Source organism: Lepidochelys olivacea (assembly GCF_965140295.1).
Source record: "Lepidochelys olivacea isolate rLepOli2 genome assembly, chromosome: 11".
Taxonomy (NCBI): Eukaryota; Metazoa; Chordata; order Testudines; family Cheloniidae; genus Lepidochelys; species Lepidochelys olivacea.
The window spans coordinates 74,423,789-74,450,861 of record NC_140421.1 but is presented as its reverse complement, the minus strand read 5'-3'; the positions used below and the strand labels follow the sequence as shown (position 1 = coordinate 74,450,861).

The 27,073-nt window shown below is 44.5% G+C and overlaps 1 protein-coding gene across 5 annotated transcripts in view; it reads right to left on the bottom strand.

The window, feature by feature from the left end:
• The window catches only part of HDAC4 (histone deacetylase 4), a 467,144-nt gene that overhangs the window by 116,104 nt on the left and 323,967 nt on the right, over positions 1–27,073 (bottom strand). For all 5 annotated transcript variants that reach the window (XM_084643125.1, XM_084643127.1, XM_084643129.1 and 2 more), the window contains one exon: positions 1,158–1,289. In XM_084643125.1, the coding sequence (XP_084499251.1) occupies positions 1,158–1,289 (132 nt within the window). The remainder of the gene's footprint in view (positions 1–1,157; positions 1,290–27,073) is intronic.

The window sequence follows — 27,073 nt, the reverse complement described above, 5'->3', positions numbered from 1 at the left end:
ATTGAGAACTGATTAAAAGACAGGGAACAATGGGTAGAAATAAATGGTAAATTTTCAGAATGGAGAGGGGTAAGTAGTGGTGTTCCCCAAGGGTCAGTCCTTGGACCAGTCCTATTCAACTTATTCATAAATGATCTGGAGAAAGGGGTAAACAGTAAGTTTGCAGAAGATACTGAACTGCTCAAGATAGTTAAGACCAAAGCAGACTGTGAAGATCTTCAAAAAGATCTCACAAAACTAAGTGACTGGGCAACAAAATGGCAAATGAAATTTAATGTGGACAAATGTAAAGTAATGCACATTGGAAAAAATGACCCCAACTATACTCACAATATGATGGGGGCTAATTTATCTATAACTAATCAGGAGAAAGATCTTGGAGTCATCGTGGACAGTTCTCTGAAGACGTCCACGCAGTGTGCAGTGGCAGTCAAAAAAGCAAACGGAATGTTAGGAATCATTAAAAAAGGGATAGGGAATAAGATGGAGAATATCTTATTGCCCTTATATAAATCCATGGTATGCCCACATCCTGAATACTGCGTACAGATGAGGTCCCCTCATCTCAAAAAAAGATATACTGGCATTAGAAAAGGGCAACTAAAATGATTAGAGGTTTGGAACAGGTCCCATATGAGGTGAGATTAAAGAGGCTAGGACGTTTCATCTTGGAAAAGAGGAGACTAAGGGGGGATATGATAGAGGTATAGAAAATCATGAGTAGTGTTGAGAAAGTGAAAGTTATTTACTTGTTCCCAAAATATAAGAACTAGGGGTCACCAAATGAAATTAATGGGTAGCATGTTTAAAACAAATAAAAGGAAGTTCTTCTACAATCAGCGCACAGTTAACCTGCGCAACTCCTTGCTTGAGGAGGTTGTGAAGGCTAGGACTATAACAGGGTTTAAAAGAGAATTGGATAAATTCATGGATGTTAAGTCCATTAATGGCTATTAGCCAGGATGGGTAAGGAATGGTGTCCCTAGCCTCTGTTTGTCAGAGGGTGGAGATGGATGGCATGAAAGAGATCACTTGATCATTACCTGTTAGGTTCACAGGCACCTGGCATTGGCCACTGTTGACAAACAGGATACTGGGCTGGATGGACCTTTGGTCTGACCCAGTATGGCTGTTCTTATGTTCTTATGTTAACATACCTGTGACATCCAGGGGACGCTTCTTCAGAGCAGTAACCACTGGGCCATCTTTCCTGCGTAACAGGGGACTGCTCCGTCTTTCAGCAACTTTCTGCTTTAATCTGGATCGTAACTTCAGGTTGGGTTCAGATGCTGTACAAAGAAAGGAAAAGTCATCACTGAATGCAGAGTTCCATTTAACATCATCTTATTCATCGTTTTCTGCTAACTATATTGGCTAATCTTCAGTGAAGTATTCCACAGAAATGTAAGGGAAATTAATTATATGACATAATAATTGGAATGAAGCATTATCAGTATAATGAAAAAATACCAACAGATACCTTCTGCACTAGTTCTGTTAAAACACTAATGATCAGGATTAATAGTGCTTTTTATAAAAAAGCATGTTACAATGTTTTACCTATGGACTGGAGATAATGGTTTGCAGTATGATTTGTTCTAAAGTTCATGAGATCTAATACAAAGTAAGATATTCACCTATAATATATTTATAATCACTCCACTGCTGACTACTAAGCTTATCACAAAGGTAGAGCCTTGGAATGGATATTCTATAAATTAATAAATCAATGGGCCTCTATAGCGGATAACAAAAGAATAATTATCTTAATTTCCCAAGCATAGTTCAAGGATTGTCGTATGACTAACACACACGCAATACTTCAAAAGTTTATCTTAAAATGTATAACTACCTTAAGGTCATCAGGACTGCCAAGAGGTTTGTGGCCACAGGAAATTTGTAAAATTTGAACCCCTTTACATCATATGATACACATTTTAACTATCCCCTTAAATGAAAGTTTCAGGCATGGGAATGTTCCAAGACGCTATATTCATCAAATGGAAGAGTCAGGAGATGTGCACAGAACCCTCACCACATCCTCCTAAGTAGGAATCAGAGAAGAAACTGAACTGCCAGCACTATGTGTCTCATATAAATATTTTTCAATAGGTAAGGAAGCCATGAGAAAGGGAAAAGATTCCCACTGGAAGACATCTTTTTTTGTAAACTTTGTGCTCTCTTGAGTATGTTTGAAATATTTCCTTGAGTGCTTCAGGGCTCCTAACATTTACTGGATTTGTAAACTTACCCAAACTTTCTCCTCCTCCACTCTCCAGCAATTCTGCTGTCTAATTCCTTTTACTGGCAAGTTCTATGCTCTCACCACTAAATACTGATACACTTGATTCTTTGTGCCCAAGGGTTGACAATGTAAAACTTCTTCAGCAGACTTGAAGTCGGATTTACAAACTGATTTTGTTTAACAAAGTCTGGCTACAGATTTATTTCCCTCTAGAGTGTGTAGAATGGCAACATAGAATGTTTTAATTGAGAACAGCACACAAATTGGAAGTTGACGACTTCATGATCAAATGCTTAAAAGTTCTCATCAAAACTGTTCTCTGATGAGACTTTAGAGAAGGAGTTTTTCATGAATATACCATGGACAGAAAAAAATGTCTACCTAAATTTGCTTTAAAAAAAGATAAAGGAGATACTTTTAAAAAGTGTCAGGCTCATCAAGATGATTTTAAAATTCAATTTGAAATCCATTAGTGAAGGGCAAAATCACGTTATAGGCCATTTACATAAAGACAGCAAGTGGAATGAATATAAATCTGTTGTTTGCCAGAAGGACAAAATTAAAGAGGGGGCTATTTAAATATCAATTGCACTTTCTTCCACGTTAGTTCAGAAAAAAAAGAGCTCTGCTTTAAAGGGAAGGATCTAATATTAGTTTAAAAGTAGACAATAGACATGAGAACACTCAGAGCCTCATGGTATAGTCTTTATTCTTTAAGGTAGATAATTTACAGTTACAGCCAATTTACATTTTAAATAAATTAATTGATTAGATGTTTGGGTCTACACTTTAAAAAAAAGTAAAGCAATGTTTCATATAAATGTGGCTATGTATATTGTGCATATATATGGAGTATCTACATATGCATGCAATGTATGAAGTGAGCTGTAGCTCATGAAAGCTTATGCTCAAATAAATTTGTAAGTCTCGAAGGTGCCACAAGTCCTCCTTTTCTTTTTGCGGATACAGACTAACACGGCTGCTACGCTGAACCATATTCTACAGTTGGTTAAAGCATCTGACTTCTGACAAAGAAAAATACGACAATATAAATTACATTAAAATGAGGATTTCATTCATATTATTTATTCTTGTATGGTATTTGTCTGAATTACGTTTTGTGTTTGGAATAGAGAAATCACTGTATTTTAAAGGTATACAATGAAGAAAGTGTCTAAGTATGAAACACCTTAAAATGGAGAAAAAAAATCAGGGTATCATAGATTAGCTAATACAGGAACTCCTCACTTAAAGTCGTCCCGGTTAACGCTGTTTCGTTGTTACGTTGCTGATCAATTAGGGAACATGCTTGTTTAAAGTTGCGCAATGCTCCCTTACAATGTCGTTTGGCAGCCGCCTGCTTTGTCCACTGCTTGCAGGAAGAGCCGCCCGTTGAAGTTAGCTAGTGGGGGTTGGGTGGGTTAGCTAGTGGGTTGCCAGGGTGGACCGGCAGCGCCCCATCAGCTCCCTGTTGTTCCCCTAAGTTCCCTGTGCCGCAGCTGCCCAGCAGGCTATCAATTGCCAGCAGTTCAGCTGTCCCTCCCCTCACTGCCATGTGCTGCTCCTGCCCTCTGCCTTGGAGCTGCTCCCCGGAGCCTCCTGCTTGCTGTGCAGGGGGTGTGGGGTGGGGTCTAATGTCACAGTGTCCACCTCCCCCTTGCTCCTGCACCCCACTTACCCAATCTTCCATAGAGTGGGGGGGGGGGGGGAGAAGGAGAGGGAGAGGGGAGGACACAGGACAGGGCTCAGGATGGAGGGAGCTTCCTGGCAGCAGCTGCCATCTCAGCTTGCAGATTAACTTAAAAAGACAGTGAACTTAGAGTGGGCTCAGCGAATTTAAAGGAGTAATGTGCAGCTCTCTCTCTCTCTCCCACACACAGGGTGTGTGTCTCTGTCTCCCCTCCCTCCATTCATGCTGCCTTGTAGAATGTGAGGCTACATTAACAAGTTAACCCTTGAAGGCTCAGGCAATTGCTAGTTCATCATTTAGCAGTAAGGCATTCCCTGGGAAATATCCCACCCTCTGACTTCACTACCTCAACCAAGCTTCACAATCATCATCGCTGTGTACCAGTATTAAATTGTTTGTTTAAAACTTATAGAGTGTGTGTGTGTGTGTGTGTGTGTGTGTGTGTGTGTATCTATATATCTACATAATATAGTCTTTTGTCTGGTGAAAAAAAATTTCCCTGGTACCTAATCCCCCTCCCCCATTTACATTAATTCTTATGGGGAAATTTGATTTGCTTAACACTGTTTCACTTAAAGTTGCATTTTTCAGGAACATAACTACAACGTTAAGTGAGGAGTTACTGTATTACAAATGATGCTACAGGTCTGAATATACTAATAAGAATCATTTCCTGTAACAAGAATTTCAATGTGAATGAAAATAAGGAACCACATGCTTAAACAAAACATCTCCAAAGGAAGATATGACCATCCAAAGAAAACACATGGAATTTCCCAGACAAATGTATTACATGGTGTTCTTCATCCCCTCCTCATCTTGAGATAAGTTTCAAAATAGTTAGTAGTTGTTTAAACCCTTACCATTCTACAACTAAAAGTTTAGACTTTGTTCTACAATATTGTTTTTTCTTTTTTTTCAAAAAAAATACTAATGCTATACAGAAATTTTTATCAAAACTCCAAGGAATTTTTAAACATTGGTATCCCATTTCACCTGTCATTCATATCCATGGTACATGAAAATATCTGTATACATTTCACTAGGTGTTACGTAAGTCGGAGTTAAGTGAATTAACAACACCCTGCCAGCAGCACAGAATTATCTGAAATTCTAGGTATTTACATATGTTATTTCGGAATGTCTCAGTGTTATAAAGAATTTCAATTTTCAACAATGCATATTGAAAGCTCAGTCAGGGCCAATAAGCTTATTTGTTTTTTTTACTGTCATCTAATGAAAAAAATGCTGCCTAAATTTAAGAGACCTATACTTCAAAAGTATAAATAAGAAAATAACATGAATCAGCCAGCACATAACTCAAACGATATTATGGAGTTTGAGCGCATAGGTTCAATTTTCTTTAAGAAACATCAGTTCTACTGAAAATCAACTGACATTCATCCCACCATACAATGTGTCCAAATGAAGTGTTGTTTCATAGATTCATAGATTCATAGATATTTAGGCCAGAAGGGACCATTATGATCATCTAGTCTGACCTCCTGCACAATGCAGGCCACAGAATTTCACCCACCACTCCTAAAAAAGACCTCACACCTATATCTGTGCTATTGAAGTCCTCAAATTGTAGTTTGAAGACCTCAAGGAGCAGAGAATCCTCCAGCAAGTGACCCGTGCCCCATGCTACAGAGGAAGGCGAAAAACCTCCAGGGCCTTCCAATCTGCCCTGGAGGAAAATTCCTTCCCGACCACAAATATGGCGATCAGCTAAACCCTGAGCATATGGGCAAGATTCATCAGCCAGATACTACAGAAAATTCTTTCCCGGGTAACTTGGATCTTACCCCATCTAAAAACCCATCACAGGCCATTGGTATCCCAGAGTCTTAATGCAATCTACAATGCATGGAAGTCAATCTCAAAAGCTTTGTACTCTTTAGGTCACGTAATGTCTTCTTATCAAATGGTATACACTTATTAATTCAAAAATTCAGTTAGGTATTGTGACAGGGTCGGGCCAGATGGCAACAGGAGAGTAATAGAAGGCAGATATATTAGCCCCAGGTTAAGTAGGTCCCTTTTCCCTAGGTAAGGTAACAGGGAAGGTTCCAGAACAATCACGAACCTTCTGGAGACAATTAAGACAGACAGGCTGATTAGAACACCTGCAGCCAATCAAGAAGCTGCTAGAATCAATTAAGGAAGGCTAATCAGGGCACCTGGGTTTAAAAAAGAGCTCACTTCAGTTTGTGGTGCGTGTGTAAGGAGCTGGGAGCAAGAGGCGCTAAGAGCGAGGACGCATACTGTTGGAGAACTGAGGAGTACAAGCATTATCAGACACCAGGAGGAAGGTCCTATGGTGAGGATAAAGGTGTTGGGAGGAGGTCATGGAGAAGTAGCCCAGGAATCATAGAATATCAGGGTTGGAAGGGACCTCAGGAGGTCATCTAGCCCAAACCCCTGCTCAAAGCAGGACCAATCCCCAACTAAATCATCCCAGCAAGGGCTTTGTCAAGCCTGACCTTAAAAACTTCTAAGGAAGGAGATTCCACCACCTCCCTAGGTAACGCATTCCAGTATTTCACCACCCTCCTAGTGAAAACGTTTTTCCTAATATGCAATCTAAACCTCCCCCACTGCAACTTGAGACCATTACTCCTCATTCTGTCATCAGCTACCACTGAGAACAGTCTGGATCCATCCTCTTTGGAACCCCCTTTCAGGTAGTTGAAAGCAGCTATCAAATCCCCCCTCATTCTTCTCTTCCACAGACTAAACAATCCCAGTTCCCTCAGCCTCTCCTCATAACTCATGTGTTCCAGTCCCCTAATCATTTTTGTTGCCCTCCCCTGGACTCTTTCCAATTTTTCCACATCCTTCTTGTAGTGTGGGGCCCAAAACTGGACACAGTACTCCAGATGAGGCTTCACCATTGTCCAACAGAGTAGAACGATCACGCCACTCGATCTGCTGGCAATGTCCCTACATATACATCCCAAAATGCTATTGGCCTTCTTGGCAATAAGGGCACACTGTTAACTCATATCCAGCTTCTTGTCCACTGTAACCCCTAGGTCCTTTTCTACCGAACTGCTACCGAGCCATTCAGTCCCTAGTCTGTATCGGTGCATGGGATTCTTCCGTCCTAAGTGCAGGACTCTGCACTTGTCCTTGTTGAACCTCATCAGATTTCTTTTGGCCCAATCCTCCAATTTGTCTAGGTCCCTCTGTATCCTATCCTTACCCTCCAGCGTAGCTACCTCTCCTCCCAGTTTAGTGTCATCTGCAAACTTGCTGAGGGTGCAATCCACACCATCCTCCAGATCATTTATTAAGATACTGAACAAAACCGGCCCGGAGTTGTACCTGTCGCACAGCTGTTCCAGGAGGTCACTCTAGACAGCTGCATTCCACAGGGCCCTAGGCTGGAACCCAGAGTAGAGAGCGGGCCTGGGTTCCCCGCAAACCTCCCAACTCCTGGTCAGACACAGGAGGAGTTGACCTGGACTGTGGGTTCACAAAAACGGCTAAACTGAGGGCTGCCGTGAAGCTCCAAGATGAGCAAATCTGCCAATAAGCGCACGACCCACCAAGGTAGAGGAGGAACTTTGTCACAACTGATGTCAGCAGTGGGATTTGGTGTGCAGAGCGCGACGGAAGGAGGCGGCTGTTTGGGGGGAGAAAAAAAAAAGGAAAGGTTTTTTTTTTTTTCACCACAATGGAGGATGTAGTGCGGGCACTGATACAAGCCACAGCTGCCCAGCAGGAGACTACCCATGTCCAGGCAGCCGCCCAACAGGAGGCAGAGCGGCTACAGCAAGAGACTAATTGCCTGCTGATGGACCAGGCTGCTCAAGAACGGGCTATGTTGCAAGAACTGGTAAACCAGGTAAAGGCCCTTACAGAGCTGAAACGTGGCCATGATGGGACGCAGATCATGCGGGCCAGCAATTGGCTGCAGAAAATGACGCGGGGGAATGATGTAGAGGCATACCTCCTGGCCTTTGAGAGGACAGTGCTGCGGGAGGCTTGGCCTCGAAAACAATGGTTTGGCATCTTCGCTCCATTCCTGTGTGGGGAGGCCCAGAAGGCCTATGATTTGCCTGAACAGGCTGCGGCAGACTACCCCCAGCTGCAAGCAGAGATCCTGGCCAGATCTGCGGCCGCAGTGCGGGCCCAGCGATATCATGAATGGAGATACCAGGAAGACAAAACCCCTCATCCATCTCACACGAAAGTGGTTACGAACTGAGTCCCGGAGTCTGGAGGAGATACTAGAGGTTCTGGTCATCGGCTGATACATGAGAGGACTACTGCCAGACCTTCATGCCTGGGTAAGCCAGAACAAACCCTCCACCTACGATGAGGTTGTCACGCTGGTAGAAAGGCGAAGGACGGCAAGGGAGCTGACCCGACCAGTTAAGGAAGAAGCACCCCAGGTTAAACTAGCAGCACCAAGCCCTCGAGCTCGGGTGACTGGGCCACGAGGAGAACCCAGGTGGAAAAAGAGAGGGGCTGAAGGCCCACCAGAAGCCACAAAGAGTTGGAGCACTGAGGGGGAAGAGGATCATGATGTTAGACTGCCCAAACCAAGAGACCAGGGAACGCCTAGGGCTCCATACGGATGTTACACCTGCGGGGAATGGGGGCGCAGAGCTGCACAGTGTCCCAATGCTGAGGAGCCTATGCAGTGTAACCTGGGGAAGTGGGCAGACCCATGCTCCCTAATCTACCTTGTGGGGTCTCACTTATCCCACATATGTATAACAAACCAGTGAAGCTAAATGGGGTAGAGACCACAGCACTGGTTGATTTGGGGAGTGCTATCACGCTTGTCTCAGGGAAGCTCGTGAAGCGTAGTCAGCTGTTGTGGGCCAAGCATATGGGGATAACATGCATCCATGGGACAGTTGGTTATTACCCCACCATCCCAGTAAAAATCGAGATTCAGGGGAACATTACTGAGGTAGCAGCAGGTGTAGTCCCTAAACTCCCACACCCGGTGTTCATAGGGAGGGACTTCCCAGGGTCTGAAGACTTACTCCCGGTAGGGGAATTGGAGAAAGGGGGAAGCCCTGAAAGTAGTGAGGCATCCACAGTAGACTGTCAACCCCCAACCTTCTTTGAAATGTCCCCAGATTTGTTCTCCACTCCCAGACGGCGTAGAAAGACGAAAAGGGAAAGAAGGGCAGCTAAGGCCCTGGCAACCTGAATACTGGCCCAAAGCCAGAGGGTAGCTCTTGTAGGTAGGCGGACCCGAGCAGCTGAAAAGGAGGCCACCCAGGAGGGAGAAGCACCCGAGTCTGACCCACACCTTAACGCCTCCGAACCAGTAGACGCAACAGAGACTGGCCCCCTAGATCTTGGGCAGATTAGCCCCGGGAGAGCAGATTTTGGAAGGGACCAGGTGAAGACCCAAGGTACGACTACATTAGGAAGGAGGTGACCGAAACAGATGAGGTTCCCATGGAAGGGAAAACCCAAGGACCAGGACCCTACTTCATAATGAAGAAGAATCTCTTATACCGGGTTATATCAGTATAGGGGCAGAAGATACAGCAGATCCTAGTACCTCAAAAACACCCGAATGCTGTATTAAGTCTGGCCGATAGTCATCTTTTTTGGGGGCATTTGGGAGTAAAGAAGACCCTGGCATGGGTCCTGCGACGATTCTTATGGCCCGGAGTACATGAAGAAGTTCGGCGGTACTGTGCATCCTGCCCGGAGTGTCAGCTGCACAGTCCCTGTCCCCACTTGAGGGCACCTTTAGTACCCCTTCCCATCACAGAGGTTCCCTTTGAGTGAATAGCCATGGACCTAGTGGACCCCTGGAGAAGACAGCCCGGGGCCACCAATATATACTTGTCATTCTGGATTATGCTACTCGCTACCCAGAAGCCGTCCCCCTGTGGAACACGGCCTCTAAAACGATAGCTAAAGAGTTGGTGGGGATCTTTGCCCGAGTGGGGCTACCAAAGGAGATATTAACAGATCAAGGAACCCCTTTTATGTCAAAGCTAATGAAGGACCTCTGTACACTGCTCCATATACATACCCTGAGAATTCCAGTCTTTCATCCGCAGATCGATGGGCTGGTAGAAAGGTTTAACCAAACCCCCAAGGCAATGATAAGGAAAGTGGTAAGTCGGGACGGGAATGATTAGGACACCCTACCTTATGTTTGCAATCTGGGAGGTACCTCAGGCCTCAACTGGGTTTTCCCCCTTTGAATTATTATACGGACGCCACCCCCGTGGCATACTAGATATCGCAAAAGAAATCTGGGAAGAGGAACCCAGTGAGGGGAGAAATATAATTGACCATGTGTTGCAGATGCGAGAACGGACAGCCCGGGTCACCCCTATTGTACGGGAACATTTGGAAAAGGCGCAGGAGGTCCAGCGAACCCATTACAATCGCCAGGCAAAAATCCGACAGTTCCAACCAGGGGATCGGGTGATAGTGTTGGTACCCACGGCAGAAAGCAAGCTTTTGGCCCAATGGCAGGGGCCCTATGAGGTAGTTGAACCCATGGGGGAAGTAACATACAAGGTGCGGCAGCCAGGACGCCGGAAACAAGAACAAATTTATCATATTAACCTCTTAAAGCCTTGGCATCAACGAGAGGCATGTCTAGTGGCCCAAGAGACCCCGATCCAGGGAAATAACATGCAGGAGCAGATCAGGATATCCACTGATCTGACACCAAACCAGAAGAAGGACATAACTGAGATGATCAACCGATACCATGACATGTTATCAACCAAACCAGGTGGGACCACCGAAGCATATCACTACATTATCACAGACCCTGGGGCAAAGGTAACTTTAAGGCCCTATCGGGTCCTAGCAGCAAAAAGGGAGGAGATCAAGGCAGAGGTAAAAAGGATGTTGGAGGCGGGAATCATAGAAGAGTCCCACAGTCAGTGGTCAAGCCTGATTGTGTTGGTGCCCAAACCTGATGGCACCACTAGGTTTTGTAATGACTTTCGCCGGCTGAATGAGATATCCAAATTCGATGCATACCCCATATCGATGAGTCAGTTGACTGCCTGGGCAGTGCCCGATTTTTCAGCACCCTTGATTTAACAAAGGGATACTGGCAGATTCCCCTTGCCAAAGATGCGAAAGAAAAGATGACATTCTCTACACCAGAGGATCTGTTTCAATATACTGACAGGTTTCAGAGTAACAGCCGTGTTAGTCTGTATTCGCAAAAAGAAAAGGAGTACTTGTGGCACCTTAGAGACTAACCAATTTATTTGAGCATAAGCTTTCGTGAGCTACAGCATCTGATGAAGTGAGCTGTAGCTCACGAAAGCTTATGCTCAAATAAATTGGTTAGTCTCTAAGGTGCCACAAGTACTCCTTTTCTTTTTTCAATATACTGTTCTTCCTTTTGGACTGCATGGGGCACCTGCCACCTTCCAGCGTCTTATGGACAAGCTCCTATGGCCCCATACCAGTTACGCAGTGGCATACCTGGATGATGTGATTATTCATACCCCCGACTGGGAAACCCACTTAGGAAAGGTGGAAGAGGTTCTGGACACGCTAAGATGGGCTGGCCTCACAGCCAACCCAGCCAAGTGTGCTATAGGGCTAGTCGAGGCTAAATACCTTGGCTACATTGTAGGAAGGGGCATGGGCAAGCCTAAACTAAACAAACTAGAGACTATCCAAAATTGGCCCCAGCTGAATCGGAAAAAGCAAGTCTGGGCATTCCTGGGTGTGGTGGGGTACTACCAATGATTTATTCCCCATTTTGCTACCAGAGCGAGTCCCCTGACAGACCTGATAAAAGCTCGGGGTCCAGACATGGTGAAGTGGACAGATGCTGCAGAAAACGCATTCATGGATCTACGGACAGCCCTCTGCAGTAACCCCATGCTTATAGCCCCAGACTTCAACAAAGAATTGATTTTACAAACAGATGCATCTGAAGTAGGATTGGGAGCTGTCCTATCGCAGATGGTCTGAGATGAACACCCAATCCTCTACCTCAGCAGGAAACTCCTCCTGAGAGAGCAGAAGTATGCCATGGTTGAAAGAGTGCCTAGCTGTGAAATGGGCCATGGAAACACTACTTTATTACCTTCTGGGATGACGGTTTACCCTTGTGACCGACCATGCACCCCTCCAGCGGATGCAGCAAAATAAAGAGAAGAACGCAAGGGTGACTAGATGGTTCCTGTCCCTACAATCTTTCCAATTCACCATACAACATCGGGCTGGAAGCCACCATGGCAATGCAGATGGCTTGTCACGAGTACACTGCCTGACGTCCCAAGTTGCCAAACCCCGTAGTGTTGAGCAGTGGGGGGATATGTGACAGGGTCGGGCCAGATGGAGAGTAATAGAAAGCAGATACATTAGCCCCAGGTTAAGTAGGTCCCTTTTCCCTGGGTAAGGTAACAGGGAAGGTTCCAGAACAATCACGAACCTTCTGGAGACAATTAAGACAGACAAGCTGATTAGAACACCTGCAGCCAATCAACAAGCTGCTAGAATCAATTAGGAAGGCTAATCAGGGCATCTGGGTTGAAAAAGGAGCTCACTTCAGTTTGTGGTGCGCGTGTAAGGAGCTGGGAGCAACAGGCGCTAAGAGCTGAGAGTGAGAATGCATACTGTTGGAGGACGGAGGAGTACAAGCATTATCAGACACCAGGAGGAAGGTCCTATGTTGAGGATAAAGAAGGTGTTGGGAGGAGGCCATGGGAAAGTAGCCCACGGAGTTGTAGCTGTCGCACAGCTGTTCCAGGAGGAACTCTAGACAGCTGCATTCCACAGGGCCCTGGGCTGGAACCCGGAGGAGAGGGTGGGCCCGGGTTCCCCGCAAACCTCCCAACTCCTGGTCAGACACAGGAGGAGTTGACCTGGACTGTGGGTTCACAAAAACGGCCAAACTGAGGGCTGCCGTGAAACTCCAAGGCGAGCAAATCCACCAATAAGCGCAAGACCCACCAAGGTAGAGGAGGAACTTTGTCACAGTATTTATTCAGCCAGATAATTAAGGACACGTCTACCTTTAAGCATGTCATTAGTCTTACTGAAGTCAATGGGGCCATTCGTATGTTCAATTACATTACTGTAATGTAATGGCCTTAGTGGAGTGGCCTTAGTGCCTCAGTTTATTCAGAGAAAATATGATACTCTTGGGGCACATGCAGAATTTGTTTCTCTTGCAGTTTTCTTTGCTTCCCCTCAGAAAAATGGGGAAGCAAAGAAATCTGCAGGGAACAAACACCCTTCCCTAGCAGCCCAGGCGTGTTGGTTCGAGCACCCATAGCACCTGGCAGAGACATAAATGAGCGCGGGAGGAATGGGGGTTGGGCGTGCATGTGTGGAGACGTCAGTCACCATGAGGGAAGGCAGGGCTGGGCAGCTGTGTGCGCAACCAAGAGAGACTCTCGCTCAGCCTTGTGTGGAGGGATAGGGCTTCAGGTTGTTTGGAGGTAGGTATTAGGCAGTCTCTGTCCCCTAGGGCAGAGCAGAAAATGTAGCAGCCTGCCTGCATAGTTGTTCCTATTGTTGTTAGTTAATTGTTCCCATTTATAGTGAATTCCCCCAGGAGCATAAAAAAAGGTGTAAAACGTTTAAGGATCCTTTACATTGCCAGAGTGGTGTAAAGGAGCCTTATTGTAGATGACAGTAAGGGAATCCTCAGTCAGGAAGATCTGTGTGCTCTTTCGCTTTTTTCCCGTGCCTGAGTGGCACAATGGGGTAGATTACAATTCAGGATCTATTTTACTTACCCATTTAAAAAAAGACTGAGGGAAAATAAAATGTTTATAAAAGCGGTCAATAAAATGTCAGGACAGTCAGAACCAAGCACTCTTCAAAGTAGCTAGCGAGGATTATAGCTGGAATGCAGGGTATTGGTTACCAAGTATTTGTAACTTGACACGCATGTGTTTAGAAAGTCCTGAATAGTTAGTGACGTTTTTCTGTACTGTAGTTTAAATAAATTAACAAAATAATTTAAACTGGCTTGATTATATTGTGTTATTCTGACAAATAAAATATGCAGAATTTTTAATTTTTTCATGCAGAATTTCCCCAACAGTAATATGTTCTCTATTCTCTCTAAGGCCTCTCTATTGCATGTGGAACACAGGGCCTTCACCACTGCCTTTATGGGGGAACACAAGCCTTCCTGCTATGTCAAAGCATAGTCCATGGGCAAGGAGAGGGAGAAAACATACTGTGAGTAAATTAACAATTTAAGAAATTAAGACATGTAGAACAACTGCTTCCCCAGTCCATAGGGTCTCCTAAACAAGATACCCATCATGTGCTTTTCCACAGGACCCAATATGACTTGAGACGTTCTATCTGGCTTCTTTCAGCCTCACTGTTTTACCTCCGTAAAACTATTCATTTTAAAGTGGGCTTCTGAAGTAACCTTACATACTGCCTCATTTGCATAAGAGATTTAGCATTTTTCATACTCCCCATACAACGCATTTATGGGAGAAATAATCAGACAGATGTGCCAGGAGTATACCTATCTTTACAGATATTAAGGGTAGTTCTTTAGTGTTTCTAAGTAATACTGACTTTTACAATAAGTTTGGCAAAGCGCAAATGCTATCCTGGGATGTATAATCAAAAGAATCTCGAGTAGAAGTAGAAAGGCTGTTTTACCTCTGTATTTGGCACCAGTGCAATACCAGATCCAATTCTGGTACACAGAACTCAAGAAGGGTATTAAAAAATTGGAGAGGGTTCAGAGAAGACCCACAGGAATGATTAAATATGTCATCTAGTGATAGATTCCAAGAGCTCAATCTATTTAACATATCCGGCGACAGTGGTGCTGCCCATAGGCCTGGTAATAAGCCAGGGAGCGATGCCACCTGCTTTGAGGATAGCGTGCAGGCTCCAGCGACTGGGAACATGGAGATTGTCTGACGCTCCGGTGACTAGCTCTGGAAAGCGCCGAGGAGGCTCTGGCAAGCGGCGCCTATGAACCAGGGAGCAGCGTCTGTCGGGTGACTGCTGCTGGGGTTCCGGTACCACGAGTGCGGTGACTGATGTCGGGATCCAAGGGATCGGTGCCTGGAGTCCGGCGTTCTGTGCCAGGAACTAACCGAGTGGCCACAGGGTCTGTGGTCTGAGGCGTGGCTCCGGAGGTTGTTGGCACGGCCCTGGTGAGTAAGATGGGGGAGTACAATGCTGCAGGGCCAATTTTTGTAGGGGTGCCATGAAAGGCTTTACTCTAGAAATGGTTGGGAGTGAGGGGTCCTTGGGCCTCTCTTCCTGAGGAGTAGGCGGCACTGGGAGGGAGAAGATGTTCTTTGTTGCTTTAAAGGCTTCCAGGATGGACGGCTCCATGAGGTACCACGTGCCTCTATCACTCCCTGGAGTAGGAGGCAGATTGTGGGGCAGACTAGACCCAATAGGTGAGGTGACCGCCTGGCTGCCCTCCTGTGATGGCGAGATGGTCCGAGCCAGCCTAGGCTCAACTTCTCCCTTATCCTTGCCCTCATGGGTTCTCTGAGAGTGCCCCCTTCCTGTGTGCTTTCTGTGCCTTTTGGCTGGTACCGGTGACGTGGGTGGACGGAAGAATCCCATGCACTGCTAGGGACTAGGGACCAAGTGGCTAGGCAGCAGTTCTGCAGAAAAGGACCTATGGTTACAATGGATGAGAAGCTGGATATGAGTCAACAGTGTGCCCTTGTTGCCAAGGCTAACGGAATTTTGGGCTGTAAAAGTAGGTGCACTGCCAGCAGATCGAGGGACATGATTGTTCCCCTCTATTTGACATTGGTGAGGCCTCATCTGGAGTACTGTGTCCAGTTTTGGGCCCCACGCTACAAGAAGGATGTGGAAAAATTGGAAAGAGTCCGGGGAGGGCAACAAAAATGAATAGGGGGCTGGAGCACATTACTTATGAGGAGAGGCTGAGGGAACTGCAGAAGAGAAAAATGAGGGGGTAGCTACCTGAAAGGGGGTTCCATAGAGGATGGATCTAGATTGTTCTCAGTGGTACCAGATGACAGAACGAGGAGTAATGGTCTCAAATTGCAGTGGGAGAGATTTAGGTTGGATGTTAGGAAAAACGTTTTCACTAGGAGGGTGGTGAAGCACTGGAATGCGGTACCTAGTGAAGTGGTGGAATCTCTTTCCCTAGGAGGCTTTTAAGGTCAGACTTGACAAAGCCCTGGCTGGGGTGATTTAGTTGGGGATTGGTCCTGCTTCGAGCAGGGGGTTGGACTAGATGACCTCTTGAGGTCCCTTCCAACCCTGATATTCTACGATTCTTTGGGCTTCTTACAGTGATCGCACAGCTTGAAGCCCGAGGAGCAGGGCATGCCCCATCCCTGGGCTAAGTCCCTCAGGGGACTATCCATCTCTAGAGTAAAATTTTTTATTAAAGCTAATGTTTAAAATCAAGATTACACAAATTTAAGAAGGAAGGTACAGTACATCTGAGGTCAGGCTCGAGTTATGTGAGATTACAAGTATCGATTACAAAGTTCACAAGATACATACATAGTACATAATCAGCATAGACCCAGATTGGGGTGCTGGAGTTTTTAAAGCGTCAGTGAATAAGTGATCTCAGGTACGCCACCCACAGAATGTATTTAGAGTCCAAGTCAGTATTGGTATAGCGAATAGGTACATGGGTGGGGTGCGTCCCTTGGTTTATCAGGGAAGGAAGTGGGTTATTTCCCTGATCGGTGGTCTTGTTTACTCGTCCTAGTACTCACAGTGTCCCATGATGTGCTCTGTGTAGATGTTTCTGGACCACCTGATGGTGTCGGACACCATGACCTGTCTCATGAGCTGGGCTGTTAACTATTGCTAATTACAACTATTTACAAAAGTTCAAAGAACCACTGAATAAGAACCACTTGGCTAGAGCAAGAGGAGTGTTCCAGCACCAACATTAAGAAGGAACTGAGGGGGAGAGAGGGGATTGGCAGCATCCCTTATACTGGTGCATATGAGCCGGTCCCCTACGGACACCAGAGCCGGTCCCCTACGGACACCACTAAGGGTATAAATTTCTGGCACCGGTACATGTGGCGAGCACACACACACCTACAATGGAATGGAACGCTTGTTTTCTGTGCTGGCATGGGCAGCTTAGTAGAGCAGTGTGGAAGGGCTTCTTCTGTATTTTTATGTATGGCTCTTCATCCTAATTAAAATCTAATTAATGACTTGTGCTGGGGGTTTGTTAGGACAAAATGTTTATTAGTGGTCAAAAGAAGCTTTGATCTTAGGATGAACAAAGGTTATTCACACTTCTTTTATAGTTTTGCTGTAGTTTGCTTGTCTGACTGTAGAAGAAATCAAAACAGCAGTAGAGTAGAGTATACTGCGGGGAGTTCCTTTGTAACTGCCCAGACATTTCATGAGAACGCCTAGAACATACAGCTTCACATGTGGAAAGGCCCTAAACTAGTGATGCTGCTGCTCTTGTGCTGACGTCACCCCTACAGTTACAGAAAAACACCACAGTCTTGCTGTGACTATTCCCAGGGATACCCAGGACTGTGTGGCACCTGGCTACCACTTGCCCTTAATATAAGGAAGCCTTGTCTGGTACTGCTCGGGTTCAGCTCCCCAACTCCACTGGCCACAAGCAACACAAGTGCTCTCCTCTAGGCCTGCACAAGCCTTTCTGCCTCTCTACAGAGTAGCGATTGACTCATTCCAACTCTGAGCCCTCCGAGTGTCTCCGTGGAATGTCCAGCCTCTGCTTCACTGCACACTCACAGTACTCACAGATCGGCTGCTTCCAAAGGAATAGTACACCCAAGCTTACCAGTTCCACTGCTGAAGACTTACATCACATCTCCGCTTAACACACAGTTTTGATACTTTGTTAAATACACTTCTACTTGTTTTCAGGATACACATATCGGGATTCGAGTCACAGCAAGTAGAAGTACTGGAAAAAAATGGCTATAACGTTTCCCCTTCCCCAGAATACATCCACATCTTCAGTTGTGCTTTTGAGACAAAACCTGACTGCTCTTTCTGCTACAATAAGTGGCCAAAAGACCCTTTTTCAACTCCCACCTACTATTATAAGCAAAACATGGGGAATATTAAATCTAAGTTAATATAAGCAATACTCCCAATTTAATTTCTGGAATACGAAGTGGGAGCTCACCAGGGGCAAAAAGGGCAGCTGGGTTCATCACGGGGGCCAGAAGAGGCAGTTCAGAGCTACTGCTCCTTTCCGCATCTGCTACCTTCTTTCCCCAACAAAAGTTCATCCAATAAGGTCAAGAAACTAAGGGCAGCTCTTAGTTCTTCCTTTAGCTAGAGGCTATTTCAACACAACTCAGCTGCTTCCTGAGCACCTTGGAGCACTGTGGTAGGCTGGGAGGGGAAACAGTAGCTTTCCTTTGGTGCATCACTATTCATGCTCCTTTTCCATCAGGACATCAAAGGGAAGCTATGGCTCCCCCGCTCTCACCCCGTAGCACTTAGAAGTGCAAGAGAGCTGGCTGGAGTGCTTTACTGTGGCTCCTGACTGAGGAAGCTGAACTAGTGACTGTACTAAAGCCTCCTCATTCAGATTCTTAATCTAGTGTAGGTGGGCTAGGACAGAAGTCAGCAGGTGGTAAGAGAGAAGGGCTCCATGGCAGGTGATTAGCAAGCTTTGACTGCATTTCCAGCTAAAGCCTGTAGCATTTTTTTAAAAAAAGAAAATCCCTAACACGCATTTTAGAATTGGTTTTCTAAAAGGACACAGGGGAAGATATTAAAAGCAAGCCTCACCCCGACGTGCTGTTTGGTTTCTTTTACTATGTTCTAGAATTTCTACAGTTTGACCTGAATAGATGTTCTACAGAACTAAAATATTAGGCAATTTTTATGCATTTTAAGAAGTTACCTTTAGTAACATACACACACACAAAGGCTATTCCCCTCGCCGCTTAGTACAGGAAATACAGATGTCTTAATAGGTCGATGGCTACCCCTCATTAGAAGAGTATGCCCTGAAGTAATGTGTGGATATGTGGTACAAAGCATGTAATGCAGGAGAACCAGAACTTGGATCACGTCAGCATCAGGAAATACAATGTGGGTGAGAAAACAAAGGTTCTCTGAAACTTGAGTGACACTCAATGTAGCACAAAACTCAAAGACTTTCTCTAAATTATACTCCCACACGACGTTGCAGTTTCTACCTACTCTATTTTCCTCTAAACAATCTTTGTCATAAAACAAGCCACTTCACACATCCAAAGGATCAGAATCAGCTCAGAGAGGTACGATGTGTTTCTTGATGAATGCTGTGTTTTAATTAATGACAAAATATAATTTCTTTTTAACACAAGGTGTTCAGCACAATTCTACCAGTTTAGCAGTATACCACCCTACCCATGTTCTTGCAACATCAAAGAAACAAACAAAAACAGTTTTTTCACTCTGTAGCTATTGGGCATGTTCCCCTCCTGTTCTCCCTGACAGACTCTTGCCTGATGCATGGAGGCACATGGGAATGAGTGCTATTCAGTAGGAGATCTTTGTTCTATTACAAGTATGCATTTTCTTATCCTGCATCCATCACCACACGATCTGAGCATCTATAAGACCATATTCTTCTCCCCTTTAGAAAACAGTGTGTCAATACAGTAGACATGTCTTTTACATTGTTATTTAGAAATTGGCCAGCTCAGTAGTTTAAACATTCCATACGATTGTCAGCATGTGGAGTGCATGGGCCAGTCCTTTCCTGTAACAGGCTCCACATAAGCAAATTCAGGAAAATTACTGACCTGTTGTTTTGCTCCTCTGAAGTTGGCATCTGCCAAGATTTTCATTCTCAGGCCTCAGCTACCTAAAGCAACATAGGAGGATCTACACGAGCTTCTGAAGCTGTGGGATTTGAGTTTTTTGGTTTTGTTTTGTTTTTTTAATCGCTAAAGGCAGCAGCAGTAGCAGGATGGAGCACAAGCCACTAACTGGCAGTGACCCAGCACTAGCTGAGAAGCCGAGGTAAGCTCAGAACTGCTGAAAAGCCAAATCAAGACACAGAGCACTGAAAAATAGATGCTAAGGCACCAGGGCAAATAGTGAAGCCATGAAGAGTAAATGCCGAAGTGCTGGTGACAAGCACCACAGCACCCCTGCAAAGGCATTGAAGCACGCAGGCAAACTAACAAGTAATTTTTCAATAATCTGGATGTTACTGGAAGACTGGGCTATGGAAAAGAATCCCCAAAGATGAGTAAAACAATTCAGATCAAAGAACCTGAGTAATAATAGGGAAAGTGCACCCCCCCCCGCCTCCCCCTCCCCCACATTAAGGAGGATCTGACTGGAAGAGTCCAAGGGCAGCTGTTAGTCTCAGTGGGCTGGGCTCACGCTCTATCCTGCTACCCCTCCTCAGGGAATCAACATGTCAACAATTTGGAGATTTCAGTTGTCTCACACTGTGGAGCAGAGAATCAGGAGTGAGACAGATGGTATCTTTAGAGGAGGCGGCCTTGTTTTCAGAGGCTTTGAGCATCTATACCTCCCACTGAACTCAATGGGACCTCAGCACCTTAGAAAAGAAACCATTCAGGTTCATCTTCATTGTGTTCTATAAAAGTGCGTCTGTGTTAAAGAGACTTAGGAAATTTAGTACCAAAGTTCTACCTTTTACGCATGTAAGTAACCAGCACATTAAAGATCAGCCTATCTTTCTTCGTTTGCTTTATGGATGGATGGGGAAACGGTGGCAATCTGAGGTTTGTAAACGTGAACAAGTAATTTATGAGCATTGTTGGAAAAGATCCCAGGCCTACAGACTCCAAGACTCCCTGGTTAGCCAGTAGACCAAATTACAAACTGATATATGTTGAGTCCTGTAACACTCTACGCCTACCTGTGAGAATAACTCTGCTGAGCCAGTACCGTTCTCAGTTTGGCTGTGATGTGTGTATGACAGAGAAGAGGCGTCTCATGCTGAGGAGAAGGAAGGGAATTGGTATAGGGGTTATACAAGAAAGCCCATTCTGCGTACTCTGGCTTTAGCATCTGAAGTTGGAGTCCCATGAGCTGGATTGGGCTGGCACTTCTCTCTCACCCCTCAGTGGTCAAGGGTAATGATGGTTCTTGGTAGTTCCTAGCCAGCCTCTCTCTGAGATCCAAAAGAGTTGTACATAGGGTTAACAATTTTCCATTTTTTCAAAGCCGAACACTACAGGCCCCTCTGTCACTTACTCCTCCCTCCCCCGGGACTCACCTGCCGTCTGCAGAGCTGGGGTGGGAGGATCTGCTGCTGGCACCACTCCTCAAGTGCCATGCACTGTCAGGATCCTTCCTCCTCCAGCAGCAGCTGCTTTTCCTGCCCTCTGGGTGGCAGAGGCCGATTGTGGTTACTGCGGTAACTGGACTTTTGGTGTCCAGTCAGACATTGCACAGGTCCCCTTTTAACTGGACGTTCAAAAACCTGAGACCTGGCAACCCAGTAAATTTGTACAGGCTATAAACTATAGTTTGTAATGGCAGCCATTTTCATAGTCCTAGCTTTGGACTGATGGGAAGTTGGTCTAGGTATACCTTTCCTGTTACGAGTCAGGCTCTCCAGTCAGTCTTTACTGGAAAGAGTGGACAAGTGCCCATTTCTTTATTTTGTTTTTATAACCATTTTTATACTAATGATGTTGGAGGGGACACCTCTGATGATTCACTGGAACGAACCCTGAGATTATATTGATTTGCTCACTTTTGGGAAAGGCTCAAATACAAATACCTAGACAAAGACAATTTTTACTGTTAACAGATTTCAAGGACTTATTTTTTATCAGCTGACTTGCTCCTAATGAGGTGCTGAGTCCCTCCAGAACTGCTGAATTTCAGCAAAAATTAAATGCATTTAGCATCTTGCAGCATTGGGCCCACAATACTGTAGTTACTGTAGAGTTCAGTCTGGTGAGATGCTAACCATTCTCAGTTCCCATAGAAGTCAATGTAAGTTCAGGATACGCAGTGCCTGACAAAGGGTGGTTGGCACCTTGCAGGATGGACAATCCACAAGAAAAAAATAGGGTCTTTTCAGATATACCGAACAGTAACACCATTTCTCTTCCTCAGTCTCTTAAGAAAAGTCTCTGTGTGCGCATTTCAGGACAAAGCAGGACATTTCATAATATTCAAACTTCTCAAAAGTCAAGGGACAACATGAAAGGCAAAAGCAAAAGAATCTGGATATAGGAATAGTAGAAAGTGGGAACCTATATCCCTAATCATGTAAACCTGAAGAACAAAACTTCAACAAATACAAGAGAGTTTCTGACATACTGCAATGGACGTTGGAGAGGTTACAAGAGACCACCAAACCTCAGGCCTAGCAAAAACAATCAAAGATTAGCTGTCAGTGGATATTCTGAGACTTCACTATAATAGGCAGCAATTGTTTTAGCTCAGTGCATGGCACCTCAGCAGCTATATTAAATCTGAATAAGAGTCACCCTCATTTTAGGAAAACATCACTACTCTTTTCTCAACAGCTGTGAGCAAGACCTGTGCGCTCAGACCTTCATAAAGGAACCTCAATGAACGGGGAAAAGGAGTTGCTATTAAATTCTTAGACAAGGATTATTACACAGTGGAAGAAAAACAAGTCGTGAGAGCACTAATCTATTCACTTTTCAGTTACAAAATGAGACCGGATTTGAGCTAGTACTGTAAAATGTACCTAGCAGCAAGACTGAGAACAGGGCACAAGTAATGATAAACTGCATCTCCAAGGAGTCTGATAGTAGAACAATTTCATGCAGAAACCAATGGCCAAGAAACAGTAACAGATCAATCTAGCCCTACAAAATACATTAGAACAGGACTTTGGGAGATAGGATGTACCAATGACAGGCTATTAGTATTTACTGTTTCACAAACTGAGTTTTGCAGGAACTCTTCTTTAGAAATTATTCATGCCCTTAATCTGAGTTTTTCCTGAGGCGATACCAGTTTATATAGGGATCTGACCTTGTTTGTTTAAAAAGGAAAACAATGCTATGCTTATGTCTTAATTTTAAAGTATGTGAAGTGCACAAAATATAAAAGAATCCATTGCCCAAGATGTCATGATGCACCTAAAGTTATTGAAAAAGACAGAAAAGTGATACTAAAAATAACCTACTGTGGCTACATATTTATTCTCTGAATGACACCATATTAAAATTTGTCAGTGTACAAGTCAAATTGCCAGCACTGAACGTTTAATCTGGAATAAAAGAGTCAAACTGTGTTCTCTCAGCCTCCTATGTCAGTCCACCTATATCAAAGATTATATGTTTTGATACCAGTTCTTGCACTGTGATGGACTTTGTATTTCAACTAAGAAATTTTAATCAAATTTAATAAAAGCTGAAAGGCATGGTATGGCAGTTTTGACTTACAAATACAATTAAAGGAAGCATTTTTATTGGTGCCAAAAGTCTGAAAGCTCACTTGCAGGGCTTTAGATATTAATAAAGATCTTCAGTTAGGATGCACTCCAACTTTCCCTTCCCTTTGTTTACATCATACTTTGAGTTCTTTTCCCCAAGCAACTTAACATTCTTGGAAATGGGTTTTTTGTTTTTTAAATAGAATATCAGTGCACCAGAAAGTCAAAGAAAAAATTCAACGGTACTTGTATACATTGTACTCTGTTGCCAAAAAGGAACATCAATACTGATGTACAAAGAGGACCAATATCTGTACTTTGGATGATGATGTGCTAGTGTAGTATCAATTACTCATATAAAATAACTCTTATTGTAAATCAGACATTTTTTTTGCAGATTTATTTTGTTAGTTTAAAAAAAAATCGGCTTTGTGGTGCTAAAGAATTCCCATTCCTGGCAACTGCTATTCCCTGTTTAAGGACTACTCCCATAGCTGAGTGAAATAAATTAATCATCTGCAGTTTATTCTGTGCTCTTCAGGGTTCTTCTCTATCCAACAGCAGACTTATCCAGAACACCTTAAAATGTGGTCTGGAGACACAGAAACCCAAGGAGAAAAAGGGGGTGAATCATCTTGATGAAGACAGTGACATGGTACAGAAGAATGAGCACGGAAACAGCCACTACAGGAGTTCTTCGTACATGAGGACAGTGTCAGAGCAGAAAGGTCAGGTGGCAGATGAAAGTGACCAAGCAAAAAGTTGGCAGAAAAACAAGCTAGTGGGATGGGACAGAATTCTCAAGGCACAGGGTGATAAAGTGGAGGACTTCTTTAGGACCAGAGATAAGACTACTTGAAGGCTGTGGAAAGGAACAAGAAGCCACGGGAAGACTGAGGACAATAGGGAGCAGCGGAGAAGGATTCATTCAAGGGATCATCATTTACAAGGGGGTAGACACAGTCAGGGTCTCTTATTCTCTCGAAGGCTGAGATGTGTGGGACTAGAGTTGGAAGAATTGCCAAGTGAGGGGAAACTGGCACAACAAATGGTGCCAGTTCTTAGAGCAATTGGTAAAATCCTGGATAGCAGAGGACACTAAGAATCAGCATCAGAGTTAACTGGACATCAGCACAGTCATGGGCCTTCCAGAGGCACTTAGCGAGTGAGTCTCATAATGGAGCAAGTGAAGGTAAGGGAACAGTGCAGATGATTCGCCCTTGACCCCAAACACCACCTTGAGTCTGGTGCCCTAACACCAGGGTTACTATCCCACTTCACCTCTTGGGGACCTAAGGAGTCCATGACAGGTTCTCCCGCCTTTATAATACTACTGCTTAGGGATAGTTTATTACATAAAAAAAATCAAATAATCTGTTTAAAAAAAAGCCCCAAAACATAGTCCTTAAAATCCCATGAAGTCTAGTTCACCGACAATATGTGCCACACTCCATCTTCATCATACCTGGGCTCTTCTTTGGCCTCTCCCATTCTTCTGCCAAGATGATCACCCCAGCCCTACCAGACGGAGTGCAACTTTGCTTTCCCCAGCGGGAACCCCTGCAGCCTTTGTGCTGTGAGTTCCTCCTCCCCAGAGGAGCACCCAGAACTCTCCCTGTTCCGTTAACCTCTCCTCTCAGACAGGCCAGCAGGCATGCCTTTCCACTGCTTCCATAGCCCTCAGCCCTCTTGCTCCAGCTCTCCCGAATGGACACATCAGCAGATCACAGCCCCTCTGTTGTTCTGCCTCAGCCCTTTCTGGCACTCACTCTGGCTTGGGAATGTCAGCTGGCAAACTTGTTGCTCTCCTGTCGCAAGCCTTCCTTCAGCAACCTCCTCCAAGCATGGAGACATCAGCGGGTTAGCCCCTCCATTGCTCCCTTGCTTTCATCCCTTTCCAGCTCTCAGGTTTGGCTCTCTGGCTTGTAAGTCAGCAGACAACCCCATCTGCTGCCTTCAGCCTTCTCCCACAGCTTCCTTCTTTGGTAGTCCCTGATCCCTTACAGTCCCAGGTAATGCACTGCCCTCTTAACTGGCCAAGCTGGGAGCACTTATAATGGCACAGGGGAGCTGGACCTGCTTCATTTAAAGGGTCAAGACACCCAGTGACAACAGCCAGAATTTGTTATGGGGAAAAGGGGGTAGTCTAAGGAGAGCAAAGGTGTCACATGCAGGAGAGAGAACAGAACTAGAGAGTTGATGGAGGGGGAGGAGGTAAGGGAGGGAAGTAGAGGTCTGACAGAGGCAGCCAAGTCAAAGAGACTTTGAGATTCACATCATGGAAGGACTGAGACTCAAGGTGTGACTGGCAGGAGAAAGGGAGAGTTTTCAGTATTGACGGGGAATTAAGAAATGGAGAGATGGAAGAAGCAGCAGTGTTTGGGTGAAGACAAGGTGACAATTTGCTCAATTTTGAAATTAAATTTTAATATTTAAAGTAACCTTTGTGAGGTGTGGGGCTCTAACATTTGATGGGATGCCACATGTTCTACAGGTTCTTTAGAATTTTCTAAAGCAAACAGGACAAAGTATTTATTTTCATGGTAAAAATCCTAGATTTTAATGGGTTAAAGCCAAGATGATGGCTGGGATGGAATAGAGAGAAAAATAAATTCAAGCATCAAAGTCACAGTGAGAGACTGAGGAAGGTCGGGGAGGGGGGGGGAAGAGAAGGGTCTGTTGATGATTGCTCAGAAGGGTGGGGTGGGAGAGGAGAGGTTTTAAATAAAAATTGTGGGAGAGATGGGGAGTAGCTAGAAAAAACAGGAAGGAGCCAGTTCTCACCCTAAGAACTGTATTTGGGGGTTTCAGAAGCAGTGAAAATTAGATGCCCTGGTTCTCAAGATAAATTGAGAATCCAGAATATTTTTTCCAAATGAAAAACTAGAAACCTCTTGCAACACTCCAAACTAGATAGTGGATGGATGGGAGAACTATATTGCTCCTCAGATACAAATAAAAGGAAAGTTTTCCTATCATTAAAGAAAACAACCAATTTGTAGCTGAAATCGGAAACACAGACAAATTCTGTTAGCTATGAATGTTAGCTTGCGGGTTTTAGGACAAATGTATGCATCCAATATGTCCACTAATCTATTTTTTCAACTGTATGTTTCTCTTGATTATAGCTTTCTCCTAACAGAAAATTATTTTATAGGATGATTTTAACATTCTCCATGGATAGACCCAACAGTCCTAAAATGAATAGATCCAGTCTCACAAAAGAACAGAACTGATTGATGTTTATCACTATAAGGAGTGACTTTCTTTACTCCAACAGAAGGAACTCTTTCTTCCAGTTGCACAGGGTTTTGTAGACTCCTCCTTGCTAGCTACTGTCCCATCATACTACTCAAAACAGGTGTCTACAGGTCATTTATTCAGAGTGATCTGGGTTACTTGGTAAACTGGGTGCAAGGCAACAATTTTAACATGCATTAAAATATGGCTAAGCATAAATGTATGTATCTAGGAACAAAGAATGTAGTCCATACTTATAGGATGGGGGACTGGGAAGCAGTGACTCTAAAAAAGAGTCTCTAAAAATCACCTGAACATGCACTCCCAGTGTGATGCTGTGGTCAAAAGAGCTAATGTGATTCTGGGATGTATAAATAGGGGAATCTCAGATAGGAGTAGAGAGGTTATTTTACATCTCTATTTGGCACTGATGTAACTGCTGCTGCAATACTGAGTTCAGCTGTGGTGCACACACAATTCAAGAAGGATGTTGATAAATTGGAAAGAGTTCAGAAAAGAGCTGTGAGATCAACTAAAGGATTAGAAAACCTGCCATACAGTGATAGACTCAAAGAGCTCA